Genomic DNA, 25,909 nt, shown 5'->3' with positions numbered 1-25,909 from the left:
GAAGACAAAAAAAATCTGTACAAGAAACGTAATGCAATATCAGTTTCAGCAGTGAGCCATATGTGTACAATCAATAGGGCAAACCTTGAATATTGATTTACTCAAAAATTGTTATATAATTATATTAGAAGGATACAAGAGGAAGAGGTAAGGGAGAGGAGTGCTATAAGATAATTAAATTATCATCTTTCATAACAGATAAGAACTAGCAGAAAAGCATATTGTTTAGATATTCAGAGGTAAATACTAGTAGACACAGCTAAAATGATTTTAAGTGGTTGCCTTGAGGAGTGAGACTTGGAGGTGGGGTATGGACTACTGTTTTTTGTGATAAGACTTGCAGTACTAGTTGACTTTTTAAAACCGTGTACATGTATTGATTTGCTTATAAAGAAAGAAACATACAATAGAATATCGTTCAGCCTTAAAAAGGAATAAAATCTTGGGACCGGCCCAGTGATGTAGCAGTTAATTTTGCATGCTCCGCTTCTGTGCCTGGGGTTTGCCAGTTCGGATCCTGGGTGCAGACATATACACCGCTCATCAAGCCATGCTGAGGCGGCGTCCCAAGTAGAGCAACTAGAAGGATGTACAACTATGACATACAACTATCTACTGGGGCATTGGGGAGAAAAAAGGAAAAAAGGAGGAACACTGGCAACAGATGTTAGCTCAGGGCCAATCTTCCTCAAAAAAAAAAGAACAAGGTATGCAGCCTTTGATTCAGTGAATGTATTCTTTAAAAAAAGGAAGAAAATTTTGACACATGCTACAACATGGATGAACTTTGAGGACATTATGCTAAGTGAAATAAGCCAGTCATAAAAGGACAAATACTATGTGACTCCACTTAGATAAGGTACCTAGAATAGTCAGGTTCAGAGGCAGAAAGTAGAATGGTGGCTGCCAGAGGCTGGGAGAGAGGGGAATGGGGAGTTATTGTTTAATGGGTATGGAGTTTCAGTTTTGCAAGATGAAAAGAGTTCTGGAGCTGGATGGTGGTGATGGTTACACAACAACATGAATGTACTTAATACCACTGAACCGTACACTTAAAATGGTTAAGATAGTAAATTTTATGTTATGCGTATTTTACCACAATTTAAATTAAAAAAAAAATTTTTAAAAAGGAATGCCACCTAAAATTCAGATTTCCAGAAGATTAAATGTAGGATTAGAAGGTAGGGATTAAATGTAAACTCCAAGAGGGCAGGAAGTTTTGTCTGTCTGCTCACTGCTATATCCCTGGAGCCTAGTATAGTAGTCACTCAATAAACAAATATAGGGATGGCCCCGTGGCTTAGCGGTTAAGTGCATGCGCTCCGCTACTGGCAGCCCGGGTTCGGATCCCGGGCGCGCACCGACGCACCGCTTGTCCGGCCATGCTGAGGCCGCGTCCCACGTACAACGTGGAAGGACGTGCAGCTATGGCATACAACTATCTACTGGGGCTTTGGGGGAAAAAATAAATAAATAAAATTATAAAACAAACAAACAAACAAAACAAATATAATGACCACTCAGTAAATGCTATTATTATTTTTTGTATTTGTCTTCAGGGCATATCCCTTCGTGCTGCAGCATCAGCATTGCTTTCCATCGTGCATGTGCACATGTGTGCACACACGCACCTGCATATGCAGGTAAGCCTCAGGGCATATTCCTTCAACAAGTGCTTGCTGAATGAATTAAGAATGACTCTGCAAGGCAAGCATTATCACCCCATTTTCCAGATGAAGATAGTAGGCCATCTAGCCCATAAATGGGATAACCAGTATTTCCAACCTTGGCCTTCAGACTCCAAGTCTGGTGTTTTCCCTCAGCCAGCCAACTGCTGAAGTGTTTTAGAAGCACAGAGCTGAGTAGTCACCTAGATTTAATGGGAATGACAAACGGATCTCCTTGGCCAGAAAAGATGAGGATTTGTGCAGGGGAGGAGTGGGTGATGACTCTGGAGATGTGAATGCTTGTCAGATGATGGAGGAGGGCCTAGAATGTCAAGTGAAAGGGCCTGGAAATTATTCAAAATCAATGCAAGGCCATTGAAAGTCTTCCGATGAAAGAGGCCTTTTAGGAAGCTTCATTTGGCAGCAGTATGCAGAGTGTACTGGAGTAGGAGACTGAGACATAAAGGCTTCTTAGGAGGCTGCCACAATGAAATGATAATGTTCTAAACTGGCACAACGGAGGCAGGGACAGGAATAATGAAAAATCAATGAAATTTATAAACCTTTAGTCAGGCTAATGAGGAAAAATGGAGAGACACAAATTACTAATATCAATATCAGGAACCAGAGAGAGATTATCACTACATATCCTACAAAAATTAAAAGAATAATAAGTGGATATCATGAACAGCTTTATACCAACAAATTTGACATCTTGGATAAAAATACAATTTCCTTGACTTCCTCAAGAAGAAATAGGTAAATTGATAATCCTAGTCCTGTTAAAGAAACCACATCTCGTTTTAAGATAAAGGAGGGTACACCTATAACTTCCCACTGCTCGTTGCCACAAGTCTTGGCATTTAGTCCACTATAGGCCTCATCTCACTCATCCAGCTCATTTAAACACTAGCTTAGGCTAGTTTAAAGTAGGTTTCCACTTCTTGTAATCAGAAGAATCTTGACTAATCCAGGGTGTTAAAGACTGCTCTTCCAGGATAACCCAGCCAGTGGTGTCTGTCCATGGTGCTGACTGTGTGCCCATATTCACTGCTTCAGCGTGGAGTTCAGCCACTGAACTTGTCCTCAACCTCGGGCACCCTGCACACTGTGAAGTCTGTCCGTGGTTCTGACTACAATCTGATTTGCCACTACAGCCTTACGGGTCAATATCAGAGCTTATAACTCATAGTCACACTTTCCAAATTTGGAGACTCAGGAAGATGCTCCCCTCTGGCTGTAGCATCAGAGACCATTGGTGGTCCTGCAGTGCCCAACTCAGGCAAGGCTGAAGCCAAGCTTTGGTGACAGAAGGCCTAAACCACTTGGGGCAGAAGGCCAGCCATCAGTAGAAAAGTCCAGGCCCCTAGGGAGAAGTCTGGCAAGATCAAGGAGGGAATCAAGGCTACTACCAACTGGGCAGAGCTCCAGCATTGGAAGGACAGGAGAGAAAACTAACAAAAGAGCTGGCCACATAGACTAGTTACATTTGGGGGTAATAGAAGTGATCACAGCCTGACAGGCACAAGAATGCACAGGGTAACCCTAGATACAATGTAACAAGCTTGGGATAGAATCTCTAAGTCCAGATGAACCTTGTGGGTCTGATAAATCTGAACCTGTCTGGTTTCCTTGCTGGAACTTGACAGTTCACTCCCTCAAAGACAATCTAATACTATAGCTGAGCTTACTTGGAGGTGGAATTTCTCCAGGTCAGGGAAAACACTGAGGTTCTTGCTGTCACTTGCACATGACACTCCATGATGAAAAGAGAGTTAGAAGTGGGATCAACCAGAGAGGGCTTCCCAGAGTGGGTGCCTCTTGAGAAGAGTGGAGAGTCAATTTCCAACTAGCATTTTTAGTTCCTACTATGTGCCAGGGACTGCAAAAATACTTTTACACACATACTTCCTTATGTAATCCAAACAGTCTAGTGAGAAAGATGTTTTTAATATTATACTGAATTAGTCAGGGTTCTCCAGAGAACAGAACCAATAGGATATATATATAAACATATATAAGAGGAGATTTATTATAGTAATTGGCTCATGTGGTTACAGATGCTGAGAAGTCCCACAATATGCCATTCGCAACCTGGAGCACCAGGAAAACTGGTAGTACAATTCAGCCTGAATCCAAAGCCTGAGAATCAGGAGCTCGATGTCCAAGGGCAGAAGAAACTGGATGTCCGAGCTCAAGAAGAGAGAGACAGAATTTACCCTTCCTCTGTCCTTTTGTTCTATGTGGGCCCATCAATAGATTGAATGATGCCCACCCACACTGGTGAAGGTGGATCTTCTTTATTGAGTCTAATGATTCAAATGCTAATCTCTTCTGGAAACACCCTATCAGACACACTCAAAAATGTTTTACCAGCTATCTGGACATCCCTTAGCCCACTCAGGTTGACACATAAAATTAACCAATATGCATAAACATAGGGAAACTGGAGCCCAGAGGGGCAAATGATTTGCTCAAGGTCACACAGCCAATATGTGGCAGAGCCCTTGCTTTTCCCATTGCATGTAAACTCCAAGCTGAACCCTGCACCCATTCACTCACACTGGACCCTCCAAGCAAACAGTGCTTTTTGGCAAGGCCATCAGCACCTAGCATGACTGAATGAGGTGGGTACCAGCCACGTCCTCCTCTTTTGGTCAAGAGCAGATATAGGAGCTCAGAGCACCTATTAGGCCTGGGAGTTGGAGGAGGTTTGGAGACTTTAGGTGGCAAGGAGGGGAAGGAAACCTCTGTAGAGGGAGGGAGCTGGTGGGGATGGAGGTGGGAGAGGACTGGCTCCCTGCTGCTCCCAGAACGATTCTCACCTGCCAATCAATGGCTAGAGACTCACACAAGTGCTAATCAGCTCCATTGACACACGCAGGCTGGGGATACAATCCATTTTCACATGGAATGCCAGATCGATTCCTCATTCTCCACAGTCCCCAACCAGCCTCCTCAGGCAATCCATCCTTGAGTGGTTGAGGAGCTGGTTAACTCTCTGCACCTCTGGCCACCTGCAAGATTTGGCCTTCTCTGTATTCTCCCCAGATACAATCTGCTCCCCAAACCATTGCCAGGCAGAGTAGTCCAGTGGAACTCTGGGCTGGGAGTCCAACAGACCTGGGTTCCAGTCTCAGATCAGCAGCTAATGTGTGACCTTGGACAAGTCACTTCACTTCTTCTAACCTCAATTTTCTCAACTGTGTAATGGGGATAAAAATTTCAGCTCTGCAGGGTCTCTGTGAGGATCCCAATTATATCTAGAGAGTATAAAATTGGGAAACACTGCAAAATGTAGCTAATATAAAGCACAGGCTGCTTCTTCTAGAAAAATAGATTCTTTCTCCAAATCTGGCCCTCTCCTTTCACCTCAAGCCCTATCCTTGAGGTCTGACAATTCAGGGAGGGAAGTTCTGTTGGCATGGGAGTAGGAGGGGTTTTCTCCTCTCTCAGGTTAAGTAGCCAAAAATAGCTCTTGAGCCTTTGTTCTCCTGACGTGGTCAGACCTTCTGGTGAGGGCCTGCGAGTTCTGGAAACTGAGCTTAGAAGCAGCAGAAACCAGCAGGCAGGAGCTGGACTCAACCATGCCAGGTGGAGTGCCTGAGAAAAGTGTGTTTCTAGGACTCTGGGTAAATTTCTGCGTTTATCGCCTCCTCTCAACAAGGAAATCCCACCCATATTAAGAGATATTTTGTCAGTATTCATTAGTTTTATTTAATTTTAGGAAAGAGGACCGTGCTTTAGAGTTGCCCTTTATATTCTTCCTGTGCATATCCTCTTCCATAAGAAGGAGCCCTCCTTCTCCTGGAAGTACTGTATCGACTGTACTTCTTGGCATGGGGTTCAGTGAGTTTCCCCTGTGTCCTTCTAATATAAACAACCCCCTATTAAGCTGGCTTGAGTGTGTTTCTGTTCCTTGCAGCCAAATAGCTCTCTGCCTACAATAGATCTCAAGTGTGCAACTGCTGCTTTCACTTTTTTTTTAACCACCTAGTGTTAATATTGACACTTTAAGTGGAACAATTACCAAACACTGAATTAGAAGCTGTTTGGCCATGGAACAGGTCTTCCAAAGTGCTTCTGAATTAGCATCCAAACACAGCATGTACCCTGGAGGTAGAGTACCACTTATTCATTCATTCAAAAAGTATTTAGTAAATATCAAATAACTACTATGTTCCAGGTACCATACTGCGTACTGGGGATACAATGGGAGCAATAAAGTCTCTGCTCCTATGGAGCTTGCATTCTGTTGGGCTCACTTTTTCTCACACATAAAACGGAAATAGCAGCAGTATTAAATAATCAAAACACATTTAATTTAAGCACACTAATCAAACAATTTAAACACATACATGGAATCTATGTCCTAGGAGCTACAATAGACTCTCTTCATATATTAATTAACTCAATTAATTCTTACATTATCCTTATGAGGGAATACTATTATTATCTCAGTTTTACAGATTAGAAAATTGAGGCACAGAGAAGTTAAGTAACCTGCCCAAGATTACACAGTTGGTAAGGGGTAGAGCTGGGATTTGAACCCAGTCTGCTTTGTGCCATCATCCATGCACTTAACTATTACATCGTACTGCCTCTCAGTACAAATGAATAATATCCTAAGCCAGGGATGAATCTGCATCAGTTGCCCTGGTCTCTTCTAGGCCCATGTTTCCAGATGAGGGCCAGGAAGCTGAGTGGATCTAACCAGTCACTAAGAATAGAGATCCTCCTTAGCCACCTCTGGTGCCAGAGTAGCGCACAGAACATGGGCCCAGGGTACTGGAAAGGAGCCCTGGCCACTGCCTGGCCCTCCTCGGGCTCTGCACAGCCATTTGAACTCCTCCAGACTCGCCAGCCTGCTGAGCCTTCCAGGGAGATGCCTGGCGAGGGACGCTAGGTCACTCACGTGGATAGCTGCTTGGCAAATGACTCAAACCGAGGGCTGCCCAGCCCAGGGCCTGCATCTCCTCACTCTACTCTTGGTTCTTTCTTTTCCAGAGCGTCCATAGCCAGATACTCTGATTCAGAAGTTTTCTCATATCCATGCCCTCCTTGTAAGACCCTGTTCTGCCTGCATCATTTCCCACTGGATGATGCTAACAACCCCCTCATTGGTTGGGGGCCATGCTGGGGCCAAGACCCTCTCCCTCTAATTCTTTCTTCTCACGACGGCTACAACAACTTTTCCAAATAAATAAAATACACACCTGAGTGTGTCATGCTCTTGCTTTGAAAGCAATGGTTCCCTTTAAGATGTTATCATTAGGGGAAATGGAGTGAAGGATATCTTAGAACTCTCAGCACTACTTTGCAACTTTCCTGTAAATCTAAAATTATAACAAAATAAAAAGTTTATTAAAAAAAAGTAATGGCTCACCACACTCCTTACCCTCATATTCAAGATCCTCTGGCAAACTCCTCTGCCCCCACTGCCTTCCCACCATCTCTTGAGGATCCCGTCCTGCTGGAAACCTCAATACCATTACATTGTTTGGAATACTCTTCTTCACATCCTTAACTTTCTACCCTGTCAGCCTGATGAGTTCCTAGCCAGTTGTTTTTATTTATCAAACACTTAGGTAGTACTATGTGCTGTGTTCTAAGCACTTTACAAATATTAACTCATGAAGTCTTTACAACCCCATAAGGGAGGTACTATTACTAACTCATTTTACAGATGGGGAAACCGAGGTACAGAGATGTTAAGTAACATGCCCCAAACCACACAGAGTTGGTATTCAAATGCAGGCACTCTGGATTTAAACTCCATGCTCTCAATCTGGATTTAAACTCCATGCCCTCAATCAGTACACTGTGCTGCCTTTTCAGCTTTCAGAGTTCAGCTTAAATGTCACTTCCTCTGGAAGCCTTCCTTGACTTCTTTCCAGCAAACTTACTCTTTTCCCCACTCTCTGATCCCATAGCCCTTTGTATATTCATTCACTGATTTATTCATCCATTCATCCATTCACTTACTCGTTCGATATTCACTGAAATACATTTATCGAGCACTCACTACGGCCTATTATTCTTCTAGGCACTGGGAATCTATTTCCAATAGTGAGAGTAATCCTATATTGGAATTTGTTGATCTCTCTCTCCCTGTGGACCCTTCCTTGAAGGTGTTAATCTTTGTAACTCCTTTAGAATCTTGCCCAGTACCTGGCATGCAGTTTGTCCTCAGTAAATGTGTTTTGCAGAATAAATGAATAGTTATCAAGAGCAGTGATGACAGTAATGATAATGTCAACCATTCAGATGGATCTGGTGTGTGACTGTGACAGTGTGGGCCAGGGGCCAGGTACATCATCACAGTTGAGCCCCAGGCCAGGAGGCTCCTGGGGAGATGACAAGTACCTTCTGCATGTAGACCAAGCCGTTGTTGTCACTGTGATTATTTCTGCCATTAGTGTTGGTGTTATGCTACAATGTGGCAGCTGCCAGCAGCAAGCTGGCCTGCCACATTTCCTCATGGCAGGAGAAACATCAGGGAAGCAAATGCTCTTAGAAGAGAAGCAGCAAGGAGGACCATGTTCAAGAGAGGCTTTCAGCTCAGAGTCTCAGCAATCCAAACATCAGTTCTAGGTGGCTGGGGTCAGAGCACATTTGCATCTTCCTTCTGTCTCTGTAGTCCAAATCTCTAGATATATTGGGGATCAAGGATATAGAGGAAGGGTGCTATGGAGCAGGAACCACCCGATTAAGGGTCCCTAAGCAAGAGGACTCTTCAACTTTCATTGGATCAGGGCCTGAGTAGGTGATGGGGTAGTTAGGGGTAGGTTCCAGGTGGAAGTTGGATTTGGGGTGAGAATGGGAAGGGGACAGGTAAGGCGGGGCTTAGCATGATCCTGTATTCCTTTATAGTCCCAAGCCCTGGGAGGAGGCACACCGGGCTTCCTGGATCTGTATAATCTCCTTGGGGACCAGAAGTCAGATGGCACAAGTGATACTTCTGATGTTTGTGCAGAATCCTCCTAAGTCCTCTATGACTTTTCCTAAAGGATCCCAGAATCACTATATTGAATGATTATAGGCTTTTGGGGCCACTGGAATTCTCTAAAAGTCACTAGGTCCACTCTCTTGCCTCTGGACAAAAGATCGAAACAATTATAGATGGTAAATAGCAACTGTTTGCAAGTGATGTGCTTGGTGCAGTCAGTTTTAGACAGTACAAGACAATAACAGGTCTCTGATCAGGGACTGCTTTGATTCTATTGGGGCTGTGTCAGGTCCTGTGGGACCTACAGGAAGAGCTGTGTTTTTGGCCATCAGCAGATGTGCTGCCCTGGTCCTTGGGGGTAATGCAAGAAGCACGAAGACGTCTTTTGTCTGACAGCCTCTGGGATGCTGGAGCCTGCTGCCGAAAACACCAACCAGCCCTAGTGTTTGTGTTTTAGGCCAATCACACACTCCAGGCAGATAGGGGGAAATGGGAGATTTTTCCCCATTCCCAAATAGAAGTCTTCTTTTCTGGGTAGAGAAGCTAAAGCCTGGAGTGCAAGACCCAGTCATAGAGTTTGTCAAACCTCTAGGGCCCTGATTTGCAATTTAACCTCTTCCCCAGAATTGGCACCATTCCAGAGCCTTCTAACTGGAAGCGAAACTTTTTTTTCTCAGTGGGGAAGCAGGAGAGAGAATTTGAAATTTGAGAAGATACTTATCTGTCCTGGCTCTTTTTCTCTAAGACTCTGTTTCTATCACTTCAGGTTACCTTGAGCTGGGAAGGATATTACCCTTCGGGGCATTCATTCCAAATCTGCACAGTTCATCCATTTGTACTTTAATCTTTCTCTGGTTACCCCAAATACACCCTCATCTATCCCTGGTCTTCTCCCCTACCCTTGCTCTCCATTTGAGGTTTTGATGTGTTTCCTTCCCCCTTCTACGCTTTAGTTTGGTACCCTGCGTTCCGTCTGGCCTGACTCCGCTCTGGCCCAACCTCTTCTGTAATGAACTTCCTGCTGGTACAGCCCTGGTACATCCACCTCCCTCAGTGGTGGTTGGCTCTGATGGACAGTTCTCACTGGGCATTGACTTGCCCTGTGCGTAACTATTGGATAGCTCTGGGCTCAAACAGCTGCCTTTGAAGATAGTGAATGATAAATAATAATAATAATATAATTTATTAAATACATACTGTATGCCAGGCACTAGGCTAAGCACTTTGTTTTATCTCATTTCATCCTCACAACAACTCCATGAGGTAGTACTATCACATTCATCCCCCTGTTTTATAGAAAATAAAACTGAGACTGAAAAAGTTGAACATCTTGGTCAAGGTCTCCCAGCTAGCAGGTGGTAGAGCCAGGATTCAAACTCAGGCTTGTTTTATTGCCAAATCCAGGCTTTTAACTACCATGTTACACTGTTTATCCAAGTTGGAGGAATCGAGTTTTCTGAAATATGACAAACATCGCTGATTAGCATAGAGACCATTTTATGGACATCTAAAAAACATGTGTTTAGGGCTGGCCCCATGGCTTAGCGGTTAAGTGTGCGCGCTCCGCTACTGGCGGCCCGGGTTCAGATCCCAGAGGCGCACCGACGCACTGCTTCTCCGGCCATGCTGAGGCCGCGTCCCACATACAGCAACTAGAAGGATGTGCAACTATGACATACAACTATCTACTGGGGCTTTGGGGGGAAAAAAAAGGAGGAGGATTGGCAATAGATGTTAGCTCAGAGCTGGTCTTCCTCAGCAAAAAGAGGAGGATTAGCATGGATGTTAGCTCAGGGCTGATCTTCCTCACACACACACACACACACACACACACACACACACACAAAAAAAAAACGTGTTTGGAAGAAAGCTTCCTGACCTGATGCAGAAGGTGCTAAATAGAAATGTGATGAGGAAAGATGAACAGCCAGACTTAAGTAAAATAGATACCATGAAGGCAAGAGATGTGACATAGAAAAATGCTTTGTAGAAAAGAGGAGGCTGGTGATACATACAGAAAAACACCTATAAAGAGGAGTTAGAAAAGCTGCTTATGACTTCAGGTGTCTAATCATCAACAGAATATGGGTGAAGAAAAAGTACTTGAAATATTTATCCAACAAGGGGTGGACAACCTCAGAGGTACTACCAAGGCTGGGAAGAATGGGACACCTGACTTGAATATAGAAGAGAGTGTTTTATGCAAAGTGGACCTAATAAGACCAAAACCTTGAGAGAATCAGGGCCTGTTCCAGAGGAGCAGCTAGCGTATGTCAGATGGAATCAAGGAGGCAAGGCAGCATTGAGAGGTGAAGGCGAGGACAACTAATGAATATCAGTCGTTGACCATCATGACCAGCAAAGGCAGGGCCAAAGGTGAAGCTGTAGTCCCTGAGGGTTCAGTCAGAACATGCCAAGTGAATGGATATGATTGGCAGAAGCAAATGACGCGGGAGACACGGAAGCTTGAGGAAGCAGAGGGTCATTCAATTAACCATGGTTATGGCATATGGTGCCTTGCTAGCAGGAGACTGCTTCCTCTCAAGTTGTGGACTGTTTTAAAAGCGCTGACTTGCATCTGGCAATGGAAAGATGTACCTTATTCAAAATAAATTCATCTACTGGAAAGGGAATGGTGTAAACCATATGACAAGAAGATATATACCTGTAATGGGTGTAAATTTTACTCTACAACACTCATGTGTAAGAAGTGGTACATTTTTCTACATTAGATAAATATTTTTTAAGCCCTCACTCACTCTGATTAACAAGAAATTCAATTTCAGAAATGTTTTTGGGGACTTTCCCTCTCCCTAAAGTTACACACAAATTCTGAGCAATGTACACTGCCTTGGATTCGGTTCCCTAGAAGCAAAGTCTGAGACTGGGATTCTTGTTCAAGTGATTTATTGGGGAAGTCACTTCTGGAGGAAGAGTGTGAGAGAAACAGGATGGGACAGGAAATAAAAAGCTAGCAATAATGTGCTTTCAGCTGATTCTACAAGAAAGCTCTGGAGCACAAATTGGACCTCAGAATTAGTTCGCTGTTGAGGCAAAAGAGCCAGGCTTTTGCATCCCTGTGTCAGTTAGTTATTGCTCAAGGTGGGGGGCAGCCTCTCAGGTGAGGAGGATAATAATTCTTCAGAAGAGAGGGTAGCTGCTATGGGCTGAATGTTTGTGTCCCCCAAAATTCATATGTTGAAGCCCTAACCTCCAGTGTGATGATATTTGAAATTGGGGCCTTTGGGAGGTAATTAGGATTAGATTAGATCAAAAGGATTTGGCCCTCATGACGGGATGAGAGGCCTTACAAGAAGAAGAAGAGATATGCGCACACACTAAGGAAAGGCTACGTGAGGACACAGTGAGAAGTCAGCCCTCTGTAAGCCTGAAGAAAGCTTTCACCAGGAACTGAACCTTGTCAGAACCTTGATCTTGGACTTTCTAGCCTCCAGAAGTGTGAGAAAATAAATTTCTGTTGTTTAAGCCACTCAGTCTATGATACTTTGTTATGATATCCCAAGCTGACTAATACAGCAGCTGTGAGTTGTTGTCAACCATCATAGCTGGGATGTGTGTGCACTGATTGATCCTCTACAGTCCACCCGTTGCACCAATCAGCTCCACTTGCTTCTCACATGAAATTCATTCTGTCGTGGCTTAGCTTCTCCAGCATACTGGTTGGTCACAATTTCCAAGAAAATTTACAAGAGGAGGGTTAGTGGAATGAACTATGGCCCCTGTTGCTGCATTTTGTCCATGAACTGTAACTGACACCCACCAACTCCCTCTCTCACCACTCATTTGAGATCTCTCTCCCCTTTGGCTTGCCTGTAAGTGTAAAATTTACACCCACATACTCATTTATTGTATTTTCCCAGCTTTATTGAGATACAACTGACATATAATATTGTGTAAGTTTAAGGTGTACAATGTGATGATTTGATATACATCCACACTCTCATTTCTAAGGAGTTTGGTCTCCTGGTCACCAGACACTTATCAGGCCTTGGTTGCTGTAATTGCCCATTTACAGTTCAACTGGGCAGAGGAGTGCCAAGAGATACCCCAGTGGATCACCTGAGTGCCAGACATATTCCTTTATGCCCTCATTATAGGAGGAGCCCTATCTCCTCATGATGATTAGGATCAATTACCTCTGCCAAACAGTTTGTACAGTTTATTTGTGCCCTCTGGGCCTGCTTACACTTGATCTTGATCTCAGATGTACCACTCCCATTTTATGATGTATTACTGCTGGGCCCACTTGACCTTATAACCTGGTGGGTTTAACAGAACCCAGCCCATAATGGGAAGTTCAAGCTACATGGTCATTTGGTGTCGTATGATCAGACACTTGGTTTATACCAAGATGGTATGCCCTTGCTCTAGGATCCTAGACATCTGAGCTACAACTCTCTCTTTGTGGATTACCAGAAGTTCCATATGGCATATTTCTTTACCAAAGACACCTCTAGTTACATGCAATCAGGTGGGTCAAACGGTCCAAGTAGCAAGGCTGCTTATATTGCAACCTGATGCTGCTGCAGAGCCCTTTCTTGCTCTGGACCCACTCAAAGCTAGCAACTTTCCACACGTCAATAGATGAGACCACCATTCAACATGTAAAACAAAAAATACAAAGCTTAATTTATTGCTTACTTAAGTATATGCTGATCAGGCACAGTTTCTCCAAGAAGAGCAGACTGCAGATCTTAAAGTTTTGAGAAAGCATGGAATTCGGAGATTGGTGGATTTTCAGAGGCATGAGTGGGTTGACATAATCTTTAGAAGTATGGTCACTTGGGTGAGACTTCGTTGGTTGGCATTCAGAAGTATGTTCATTAGAATGAGTCAAATCTTGACTGGCTGACTTTTAGAAACAAGGAGCTGTCACTGAGTGGTTGGCTTGCAAAAGCATGTTAACTGATGTAATTTGTTGATTATATCAATCGATGTTGATGGACGAAAAGGGTTTAAAACTCGTTCTGGTGATTATTTGTTACCAAGGGTATAGAACTCTCATTTATCTATTAGACAGGTTTAAAATACAGTCTCGCTTGATATCATGACCTCAGAAAAACAGTCAATCTTTTCAGAATAATGTAGGAACTTTCAAATTCTGTTTCCCTTTTTGATCTTTACACAGCCAAAGCTAATAAAAAGAGTCTGGAAGGCACTCTAGAAATGTGACCCAAGATTTCTCAGGCCTGACCAAGAAAACATGTTCAAACAACTCCTTGAGTCTGCTTTAGATAGCCAGGTTGTGTTTTCTTTTTCTTTGATGTAAATTGTTCCATTTTGCTTTGGTGTAACTGATGTGAACTAGGAAGTTGGGGGCCGGATTTTGTGCACCTGTGATATAATCTTTGAACCTTTCCAGGAATTTGTTTTTCTGTTCTTTAAGAGGTCTTGCCTAAGTTTCTTTAGACACGTCAGCTTGTTAGCATGAATATCTGCTAAAAAATTTCCCTTAGCTTCTATATTATCTCTTGTACTGTGGATCTGTACCTTTATGACAGCAATTTCTTTGAGTAGCATCAAGACATTAACCATATTAGCTATCAGAGCATATATTAACTCTTCTATTTTTAGCAATTTGACACGCCTAGAGAGGGCCACATTTTAGTCATTTGGATTGATTTGGCTTCTGGTTAAGGAATTGGATTCTATAAGAGACTGGGATAGTTATTGTGGGAAAATTAATGTAACTCAGAGATGATACTATGAATGTTGTTTATTCCATGTGAATGCAAACTGGTTTTGATTCTCTTTCTTGAATGATGTAGAAAGCATCAATAACTGCAAACCATGTACCCAAAGTTGCATTATTCTGCTCTAGTAAAGATACTAGATCCAACACAACAGATGCAGTGGAGGCTATTACTCGGTTAAGTGGAGAATAATCCACTGTCAACTGCTATAATCCTTCCAGTCTTTGCATGGGCCAGATTGGTGAATTAAGCGGAGTTATGATGGGACAACCACCACGGCATCATTCAAATATTTGAAGGTGGCACCAATTTCTGTCACACACCCCCAGGGTGAAATATTGTTTTAAAATAGCTATCGAGATATAATTAACATACAATAAAGTGCACATACAGTCTGATGATTTTTGAAATATGTATACATCTGTGAAGCTATAACCACAATCAAGATAATTAACATATTTATCACCCTCCAAAATTTCCTCATGCCCATTGCATCTTTTCGTCCCATCCTTGCCTGCCCCCTCCATCTCCAGGCAACACATATCTCCTTTCTCTCACTGTAGATTAGTTTGCATTTCTAGAATTTTATATAAATGGAATCATACAGTGTGTACTCTTTTTGCCTATTTTTTCATTCAGCATAATTATTTTGAGTTTTTTATGTTGTTGTGTGCATGAGTAGCTCATTCATTTTTATTATTGAGTAGTATTCCATTGTCTGGATATATAACAACGTGCTGTTCATTCACCTGTTGATGGGCGTGACTCCGTTCCTCCATCTTTTCCAGTTTTTGGCTATTACAAATAAAGCTGTTATGAACATTCATGTACAAGTCTTTTGAGTCTTTACATTTAAAGTGGGTATCTTGTATACAGCATATAGTTGGGTCTTGCTTTTTTATTTAATCTGACAATTTCTGGATTTCAATTGGAGTATCTGGATCATTTACATTTATGTGATAATTGGTATCATTGTATTTAAATCTACCATATGGCTATTTTTCTATTTGTCCTGTATAGTTTTTGGTGTTTTTTTTTTTTTTGGTGAGGAAGATTAGCCCTGAGCTAACATCTGTTGCCAATCCTCCTCTTTTTGCTAAGGAAGATTGGCCCTGGGCTAGCATCTGTGCCCATCTTCGTCTATCGTCTACTTTTGCATGTGGGACGCCTGCCACAGCATGGCTTGATAAGCAGTGCACATGTCCGCGCCTGGGAACCGAACCCCGGGCTGCTGAAGCAGAGCATGCAAACTTAACCACTAAGCCACTGGCCGGCCCCCTCCGTATGTTTTTTTCTTCCCTTTTTCTTCTTCTTTTTGTCTCCTTTTAGATTGAGTATTTTTTTTAAAGATTTTATTTATTTATTTGTTCCCCCCAAAGCCCCAGTAGATATTCGTACATCATAGTTGCACAGCCTTCTAGTTGCTGTAGGTGGGACGCGGCCTCAGCATGGCCGGAGATGCGGCGCGTCGGTGCGCGCCGGGGATCTGAACCCAGGCTGCCAGCAGCGGAGCCGCGCACTTAACCACTAAGCCACGGGGCCAGCCCTAGATTGAGTATTTTATTCCATTTTATGTCCTTTGTTGGCTTATTAACTATAACCGTGTGTTATTTTAGTGTTTGTTTGGGGTTTATTACTTAAATCTTTTACTTATCATTGTCTAATTTCGAGCAATATTATACTACCTTGCATATAATATAAGAACTTTTACAGCAGTATCTTCCAATTTCTCCCCTCGTGGCTTTGTGCTTTTGTTGCCCTACATTTTACTTCTAATATGCTATAAACCCCATGACACATTTTTATTATTTTTTCTTTAAACAGTCAATGATCTCTTAAAGACATTTGAATCATAAGAATCAAAGCCTTTTTTTTTGTCCACATAGTTACCATTTCCAGAGCTCTTCATTCCTTTGTGTAGATTGAAGATTTCATCTGGTACAATTTCCTTTCCACTTGAAGGAGATCCTTTAATATTTCTTGTAGTGTAGGTCTTCTAGTGATGAATTTTTTCAGCTTGTCTGTGACTGAAAATGTCTTTGATGTAGCCCATCCTAGTTCAACACAGGGGAAAGTCTAAGCAATTGCACTGTTATAAGCTCTGAGGCTGTGACTATTCCTTCTACCACCAGTGTTGGCGTCCTCATTGTCATCCAGCTGGTGAGTGATCCCACTCCAGAATCCCTTGGAGACTGCTTTCTGGGATCACTTTTGGTACCAAATATTTTACTTTTTTATTTATTTATTTTTTGCCTGTGAGGAAGATCAGCCCTGAGCTAACATCCGTGCCAATCTTCCGCTTTTTGCTGAGGAAGACTGGCCCTGGGCTAACATCTGTGCCCATCTTCCTCCACTTTATGTGGGATGCCACCCTAGCATGGCTTGACAAGCGGTGCATCTGTGCGCACCCGGGATCCGAACCTGGGCCACCAGCAGCAGAGCATGCACACTTAGCTGCTATGCCACGGGGCCGGCCCCTGGTACCAAATATTTTAGTTTGGTTTCCTAGAAGCAAACCAAAATGATTATTCAAGTCATTTATTGGGGGAGTACTCTCAGGAGAAAGGGAGTAACAGAAGTAAGATCCGGGCCGGCCTCCGTGGTGTAGCGGTTAAGTGTGCATGCTCCACTGCTGGTGGCCGGGGTTCGGATCCCGGGTGCGCACCGATGCACTGCTTGTCAGGCCATGCTGTGGCGGTGTCCCATATAAAGTGTGGAGGAATATAGGCACAGATGTTAGCCCAGGGCCAGTCTTCCTCAGCAAAAAGAGGAAGATTGGCATGGATGTTAGCTCAGGGCTGATCTTCCTCAGCAAAAAAAAAAAAGAAGATCAGGTAGGGGGAGAAAGCTAAGCAAGAATGTGGTCTTCGCTGGAGACTCGCTTTAGACTGATCCACGGGGAAACTTGGGAGGACAAGTTTTATCCCACTATAAATTAAGGAAATTGATCTTTTAGCCCTGTGTCAGTCAGTCATTGGCTGACTGTGCATAGCCTCCCAGGCAAGGATGCCTCCCAGATGGTTGAAAGAAATTGTCTGAATAAAGGGATAGTTGTCACTTGTTATCAACCAACATTTACAGCAGCTGGGGATAGCAGCTACCACAGTTAGGTAAAGGGGATATGGGCAGGGCATCAATAGTATCCAATGCATTAACATTTCTGAATATTTAGAGGTGGCCCACTGATATCCAGTCTACCATTATCTCGACCCTATTGTCTAAGCTCACAGGATTTTTTTGAGTGTGGGCTTGTGCTGATGCTTCCATGTCAAGCTTGGGCTTGGGAGTCTTGGAAAGGCTGGTAGCCTCCCATATTATGGCCATGTTTCCTAGGCACACTGCAGTCATTCTTCTTTAAGGTCCTACCAAACTCCCCATGAAGGAGCAGGGTATGGGTCCTTATACTCATGGAAACAACCAAACCTGCAACTCCTTTCCATCTCAAGAGAGATACAAAGCAAATTTCCCTTTTGAATGTCCCTTTTATAAATAAGGAAATTGAAGCTCAATGAATTTTGCACCAAGGTTGGAAAACGTAGGGCTGGGACCAGAGTTAAGTGTTGATTTACAGGCCTCCCACTACATCAGGGATCTGCAAACTATGGCCAAATGAGCCAAATCCACCTCCCCCCTCCCCTCCCCGGTCTTGTAAATAAAGTTTTATTGGAATATAGCCATGTTCACTCATTTAGTATTGGCTATGGCTGCTTTTGTACTGCAATGGCATTGTTGAGTAGTTGTGATGGATACCGTTTGGCCCGCAAAGCCAAAAATATTTACTATCTTGCCCTTTACAGAGCAAGTTGGCTATACCATGCTGTTTCTGGAACCTCCACAGACATTTTTTCTAATTCTAAGACTCAGTTATTCTAAGACTTTAGTTGGAGGAGGGAGTCCCTCTATTCTCAGTGAGATAGAACAGGTTAGGTCTTGAAAATCCACTTTCTTCTACACTAACAAGAAGTTAGAGCATCTCGAGTGTGACAGCTACAGGGGATTTCAAAAGAGTCCTGGGGAGGAAGAGGGAAGAGCCAGCTTGAAAGATCCTTGGGTCCTTTTGTGTGTGTCGGGGGGGGGGGTACGGTGGGGGGTGGTCCTTTTTGTGTGTGTGTGTGTGAGGAAGATTAGCCCTGAGCCAACATCTGATGCCAATCCTTCTCTTTTTTCTGGGGAAGATTGGCCCTGGGCTAACATGCATGCCCATCTTCCTCTACTTTATATGGGACGCCGCCACAGCATGGCTTGACAAGCGGTGCATCCATGGGGGCCCGGGATCTGAACCTGTGGACCCCGGGCCTCCAAAGGGGAGCGTGCGTACTTAACTGCTATGCCACCAGGCCAGCCCCTGGGACAGTCCTTTTTTTAAATTGGATTTCCCAATTCAGAATTCTGCAGCCTTTGTGAATGAATGAATGAATATTGGTATGTCCAAAGGAAAAAAGGTCTGGAAGAATACAGGCATCTGGTGGGTAGGTTACCTCTGGTGGGAGCAGGAGAGAGATTTAACTCTTCAGTTCTTCTGTATTATTTGTGTGTGTGTGTATAGTATAACTATGTATTTTTTGCACTTAAAAAACACACAAACACATACAATGCAAGAGAGGGAGAGAGAGGGAGAGTGGGAGGGAGAGAGAGAGACTTAAGGGACTTCTTCCCCAGTGGTGTTTAAGAAAAGGATCTTTCTAGGATGATGGATGCATCTGTGTTCATACTGGGATGGTTGACTTAATGACCTCACTTGCTCCTGGCATCCCTCCCAAGATAAATGAGCTGCCCCAAACTCCTCAGGCTCTATGTTCCTTTATGGACAGAGAGCTGGAAGAAACATTCAGAACAGAGTAAGGACTATGCATTTCTGCAAAAGCAAGTGAATTGAATAGTTGTGCTTGGAGATACAACTGCATCTGGTTTTCTGTTTCTGAGGAAGCTAGAATGGCTAGTATGAAGATTCAATCGTGGATGACAGAAACCAATCATGGAATATTTCAGTTTTTCCCAGAATGGATGCAGGATATAAAGGGATGGTTGTGCTTTTTCCTATTTAAAAAAATGTGTAATACATGAGCATTGCGAAACATTCAAACAATACAGATGCATATAAAATAAAAAGTGAGTCCTCCCTTCAAATCATTTTTACCAAAGGTAACAACTGCATATAATTTGAGGTCGGAACATCTGTAAATAGGTCTTTTATGATTTTAGTCTTTATGCTTAGATCTCTATTTTTGTGAAACATGTAAATAGGGCTCCTGTCTTTTTTTTTTTTTAAGTTTATTTTTAAAGTTTATTTTTCTCTTTCTAATCTGGCTTGCAGAGAAGGAGTTTATGGCGATATTTTACAGAGCAACGAAGGGAAACGGCCATCAAGGCATGCACGCCTTTTTGGCACCCGCGTGGGCTCGGCACTTCATATATAGTGCGTAATTTCATCCTCAAGCGAGTTTTAAGCTCTCAATTTATAAATAAAGAAACTGGGCGCTACATAACATCAGCCGCCTTTACACCCGGGATTGCAAAAAATCTAGGACAGGCCAACAGGCGAGCACAGAGTGTAATACACCCAACGCCACGCCCACTTTCCAACGTCTCGCGACGGTTTACGTCATCCGAGAGCGCCGGTGGCCCGGGCCGTCGCGCGGCCTGCATTGCGCGACGCCTCGCTCGGTGGTGCTGTCTCACTGGTGAGGCCGAGGAGCCGGCGAATCTCACGCTCTGTCGAAGCTGCAGCCGCCGGCTTCCTGCCACCATGGAGTACCTCATCGGCATCCAGGGCCCCGACTATGTCCTTGTCGCCTCCGACCGGGTGGCCGCTAGCAATATTGTCCAGATGAAGGACGGTGAGAGGAAGTAGGGGAGGCCCTGCCGGGCCTGGGTGTAGGGGCAGTCGGAGGGAGTTCGTGGGGTGTTGGGTGAGTACCAGGGAGGTGGAAGCCCGTCTGCCCTGATCAGCACTTGCTTGTTTTTTGGAACTAGGAGACAGGCAGACAAGCGTAGGGCTAGACATTCACTTCCCCCAGGGTTCCTGGGTCAGTGCTGTGCTCTGGCCTTCGCCAAATGCTTGCTGGGCGAGAGTTGCCTAAGGAATTCAGTTTTCAAGTGTTTAAGCGCCTGCCGGGCTCCAGGCTCCCTAGAGACTCGCAAATCGCTGATAAGTTTCCTGTGGTCGCTACTACTGAGATTAGTTTGCTGGCGGCATAAGGTGGGAGCCTGGGGAGAATGAGACTGTGGGACTAGAAACCTGGCATTTCCCTTGTGCTGCCTGTGTCTTCCCGAGTCTCAGCTCTGATTCTCCTTTTCCAGGGCACTGGTTGGCAAGTTTTCCTTATATTTAAGTAGTTAGTGGAGTTAGGGGACTGGAGCCCTGTCACTTACTTGCTTTGTGACTTTGTACAAGTTATTTCGCAGTTCCCAGATTTCCTCATCTGTTAAATCGGGTTAGTAATACCAGCCTCCCAAGCTTGTTGGGAGGTTTGAGAGAAAAAGTTTTGTGCAAATGCTTAGCACAGTGACAAATACTTAGTAGTAGAAATACCAACTACTTAAATAGAAGTACTTAGTAAGTACTAAGTAGTAGAAATACTAAGTACTAATACTAATAAATACTAAGTAGAAATACTAATACTAAATTCTAAGTGAATTTCTAAGTAATAGAAATACTAAGTACAGGTGCTATTTTAAGCGATTTACATTAATTCATTTAACCTTTTGAGATAGGCGCTATTACATTGCTACTTTACAGGTGATAGTTCTGAGGTGTAGAGGTTAAGGAACTTGCTTAAGGCGCCAAGTGGCAGAATCCAGGTTCTTTGAACCTATGCAATTTGACTACGTATCTTTTGCCCATAACGACTATACTGTACTGTCTCCCTATAGTCAGTTCTCAATAAATAATCTTTTTAAATTTCTTTTTGTGAGGAGGATTAGCCCTGAGCTAACATCCATTGCCAACCCTCCTCTTTTTGCTGAGGAAGACCGGCCCTGGGCTAACATCCGTGCCCATCTTCCTCTACTTTACATGGGATGCCGCCACAGCACGGCTCGACAAGCGGTGCGTTGGTCCGCGCCCAGGATCCAAACCTGCGAACCCCGAGCTGCCAAACCTGAGCACGTGAACTTAACTGCTCTGCCACTGGGCTGGCCCCAAATAATTTTAAAAAGATTTTGCTTGTTGATCTGCAGAATCTAAGATTGTGTTTTCATAATTGGTGGTAGACATGCTGCTGTTGAAAAAGTATTATGCTTTGGCTCAGATGATTTCGTGTTCACTTGACAAATAGGTTTTGGGCACTTCTGTGCTAGGTGCAGAAGGGATGCAAAGAAGAATAAGATGTGGCTCGTATCTTAAAAGAAGTTACAATTTAATAAGGGACTCGTGTACAAATACTTATAACACAAGCTGGAAAATGATGCTGCATGTGAAAAGTACAATGAAATTTATCAGATAATGCACAGGAAGCAGAGATTGTTTTTAGGCAATCCAGACGAAGAGATTCTTTCTAGTTGTAGAGATTAGGGGAAGTTTACAGGGCAGATAACAGTTCATTTTGGGTTTAAGGAAAAGAAAAATGATCAAATCTGGGATTTCCTGAAGTATGTGAACAAAGGCAAAAAAGTATCCACCACTGCCTGTGTAAGGGACAGGCGTCTGATGGTCAGGCTGTCATCACTTGGGAAGATGGGAAGAATTGAGGGACTTTGCTTGAGTTCTCTTCTTTCTGAAGAAGAAAGAGAGGGCCGGCCCTGTGGCTTAGCGGTTAAGTGCACGCGCTCCGCTGCTGGCGGCCCGGGTTCGGATCCGGGCGTGCACCGACGCACCCCTTCTCCGGCCATGCTGAGACTGCGTCCCACATACAGCAACTAGAAGGACGTGCAGCTATGACATACAACTATCTACTGGGGCTTTGGGGGAAAAAATAAATAAATAAATAAAATTATGAAGAAGAAAGAGAGACCTAAAAGTGGTTTGTTAAACATCTATGATGTGGATTGTTCTTCAAGTCAAATTACTTTATGAAATTCCATGATTAGTTTGTAGGAGTTCTATTTGTAAACCATGCTTTCCAAAGGAGTAAATTTGTTTTGAGAGTAAATCTGTCCATTATTTTGAATACTAAAGCCTTTGACATGGAAGTGATTTGAGCATGAAGTAGTATCTAGGTAGAGCAATAACCAAGTCAGTATCTCTACAGGTGTTCTGTGTCATCACAATAATGTATCTGAAATCACTTCGAAGAGTAGAATGTACTTCTAGCTGTTATAGAGGATGCAACGTATTAGATATAATCCATAGAAAGGTCTAAGACATTAAGAAAACAAATAAATACGACAAGATGGTTTTGTATGATAAAAGAAGTATCACTAGTAAGTACTAGGTTAGTTTTAGTTTTTATTTATTTTTATTTATTTATTTATTTTTGTGAGGAAGATCAGCCCTGAGCTAACATCCATGCCAATCCTCCTCTTTTTGCTGAGGAAGACTGGCCCTGAGCTAACATCCGTGCCCATCTTCCTCCACTTTATGTGGGACGCCACCACAGCATGGCCTGACAAGTGGTGCATCTGTGCGCGCCCAGGATCCGAACCCGGGCCCCCAGCAGTGGAGCACGCCGCTTAACCACTACGCCACGGGGCCGGCCCCCTAGGTTAGTTTTAAATTAATGATTTCAGGAGTAAATCCTAAAAGAAAGGTCACTGTGATGTGGAAGAAAGATGAATTTGAGTTAGTTCTTCAAAGATGGTTGGAAATAATTGCACTCAGCTCTCTCTAATTTTCCCTATAGTCTTTCCCGGTGTAAAAAATTTTATTATAGCAGCTTTGAAATTGTATGAGGACTTTTTCGTATCTTTCATTTCATGAAGGAACTTGTGTAGGATAGGCAGGAATGCTGAAAATGGGTAACCTTTTGGAATTCGTTTTCTCTAAGTATAAAATGAGAATGATACTTCCAATCAGTTTTTTGGTTTGTCACTTTGTAAGATATTTTGATAGCATAGAGAAGATATTTCCCAGAGATTGCTTGCTTATTGAAGTGGCACAACTCTTCAGTTTGGTTATGAGCTGCATTTCATGTCTCTTGTCTCCTGGCTTATATAGAATTTCTTTTAAATTCCTCAGTACTTCAGCCTACACAGAATTCTTTTTTCTGAATTCCTCTAGCATGTATAATCTGAACTCCATTGTCTAACTCTGAGTATAATAATATTGTACATGTACAGTTTTCCCTACCTATAAGTTAGGCAAGAGTAAGTGATAGTATTACCATTTTACATACTTGGAAACTGGGGCTTAGAGAGGGCAAATCATTTGCCCAAGTTCAGAGGGCTGAGCCCAGATTATAACCACGGTTTGTCGGGTTCTAGTCCACTTGGCTCTCCACAGTACACTGATGTTCATTTTATTGTCCATTTGTTTCATGTATGTGGATCTTGTGAATTCTTTGTCAAGGATCGGAAATTCCCTAGAGCCACATAGGCTTTTTTCTGTACAACTCAGGGAACCGTTAGCATCTGTCACTCTTGTTTTTATATCCCCCTTGACAACTCACTGGACATGTAATAGATGTTTAAAAAACACTTTACGTGTTGTATTGAGTTCATTTCAAAATTGAACAGTTTTACTACCTTGAATTTTAGTGTTTCTTCTAAATGGTGACATAAATTCTTTGTAAACAAGCTTTTTCCCCTCAAAATAAGAACAGCATTTTTAATGTTTTCTTACCAAAATGATGCATAGTAAGTATAGACATTTTAGGAAATACTGAGAAGCAAAAAGGAGATAAAAATTGCCCATACTCTTGCCACTGGCAAGAACTTAGATGCCAGCGGCATCTGATCCTTTTTCTTTGCATAGATAATATATCTATAAGTGAATTTTTTTCTTTTATAAACAAGTTTGCAAACTAATAGTCTTTAAATCTCCTGTAGCCTATAACACATAAAAGTGTGTTTGTTTAGGAGTTTCAGGGCAATTTGATACTGTCCACAGGCACATTTTTTGTGTTTTTTTCCCTCAAAGTCTAAGAAGCCGTGTTACTGGTATCTACAACTCAAACACTTGTAAAGTATTTGACTGTAGCATTTTGTTCTTTAAATCCTATTAAGCGATTTTGACATTTCAGAAGCGTTTAAACAGGAAACATGTCTCCCAGGGAAGATTATTCAGCACTATTTGAAAAATGAAAAGTGAAAGTGAGAGTAAGATAGGGAGATAGGCTTTTTCTGAAGCTACAGACTGAATATGGATTTTTCTTCTTTAGGCACTAATTGCTGTCTGAATATTTATTTATCTGTCTAATCTGAATGACTCTGGTTCAGCTAGATAAGATTAGCATATTGGGGTTTTTGAGGTATTTTTTTAAAAACTTAGTGTTATGATATTCGTTATGATTTTTGCTTTGGCAGTCATTTTAATTTTCTCTTTGCTTTGTAAATGGAGTTGGTTTACTTTTTAAGGTGATTTATATTTTCAGTTAATTTTTTGTTCTTTCTGGAGGTGCCTCCTTAATTTTAATTGTAGCACCTGTGCTTTTCATACACGCTTTTGTATGTGTATAAATATAATCAACACTTGTATTTATAGAGACATTTCAGGACTTTGTAATCATGAACCTAAAGATAATGGCCATTGGCTTGATTCCTTCAGTTTATTTGATTGTTCTGTTCTTTGCATTTCAAATGCCTTTAAATGTTTTTAACATTTTCAGTTATCAGCTTTCTTATGTGTTCTCTAACTGAAATTGACATTAATATGCTGATGGATTTAACATGGAGAGTGAAAAAGAGTAATTAATACAGTTGCCCATTAAAGCCTTCTAAAAACAGTGATTAGTAAAATTATTCTGTATAGTAATTAATAAACCTGTTTATGACTCTCTATATAAAAGCAATAAATTTCTGATAAAGTAATTTCTAACAGTGGGTGTTTTTTTCTTTGAGCAGATCATGACAAGATGTTTAAGATGAGTGAAAAAATCTTACTCCTATGTGTTGGAGAGGCTGGAGACACTGTACAGTTTGCAGAATACATTCAGAAAAATGTGCAACTTTATAAGATGCGAAATGGTGGGTAATAGTTAGAATGTAGCGTTTTTTGGTTTATCTTTAAATTTGTACTGAAAAAGAATATTCTCTACTAGCACTTCTACACATGAGCGGACCGATGTAGTCATATTTTTATTTGAGTCTTCCTATTTTTAAAACCTTGTCTAGATCCTCCTTCTGATCCTAAAGATTTTTCTATAAGAATCCTGGAGCAGAGAAGAGAACCGTTAAAACACTGATACTTGCGGGATAAAACTAACACCATCTTGTAGATGAGCATGGTAATATCAGACTTTTTAAGTGTTAGATATTTCAGAGGATGTGATTTGAGCTAAAGTATATCTGAATCTCAGAGCTAAAAGACCTAAATTAAACTTGGTTTTACTATTTTTTTGTGTGTGACAAGTCACCTATTCTGTCTGGGCCTTTATTTTCCTTATCTCTAAAATGGGATTATCGAAATATTAATGGACAATATGTATGAAAATGGTTTGTTAACGTAACTGTGTAATTGTAGGAGATTTACTGTATCATAAAAG

General features: G+C 42.3%; 1 protein-coding gene across 1 annotated transcript in view; it reads left to right on the top strand.

Moving 5' to 3' along the window:
• The first annotated feature begins 19,989 nt into the window (after positions 1 to 19,989).
• Positions 19,990 to 25,909, top strand: part of PSMB2 (proteasome 20S subunit beta 2) — a 31,257-nt gene continuing 25,337 nt past the window's right edge. Inside the window, exons 1-2 of the mRNA XM_058553658.1 lie at positions 19,990 to 20,167; positions 25,269 to 25,391. Coding sequence (XP_058409641.1) covers positions 20,077 to 20,167; positions 25,269 to 25,391 — 214 coding nt within the window. The 5' untranslated portion in view covers positions 19,990 to 20,076. The remainder of the gene's footprint in view (positions 20,168 to 25,268; positions 25,392 to 25,909) is intronic.

This window comes from Diceros bicornis, chromosome 13 (genome assembly GCF_020826845.1).
Source record: "Diceros bicornis minor isolate mBicDic1 chromosome 13, mDicBic1.mat.cur, whole genome shotgun sequence".
In the NCBI taxonomy this organism is placed as follows: Eukaryota; Metazoa; Chordata; class Mammalia; order Perissodactyla; family Rhinocerotidae; genus Diceros; species Diceros bicornis.
This window is presented reverse-complemented; position numbering and strand designations above follow the sequence as displayed.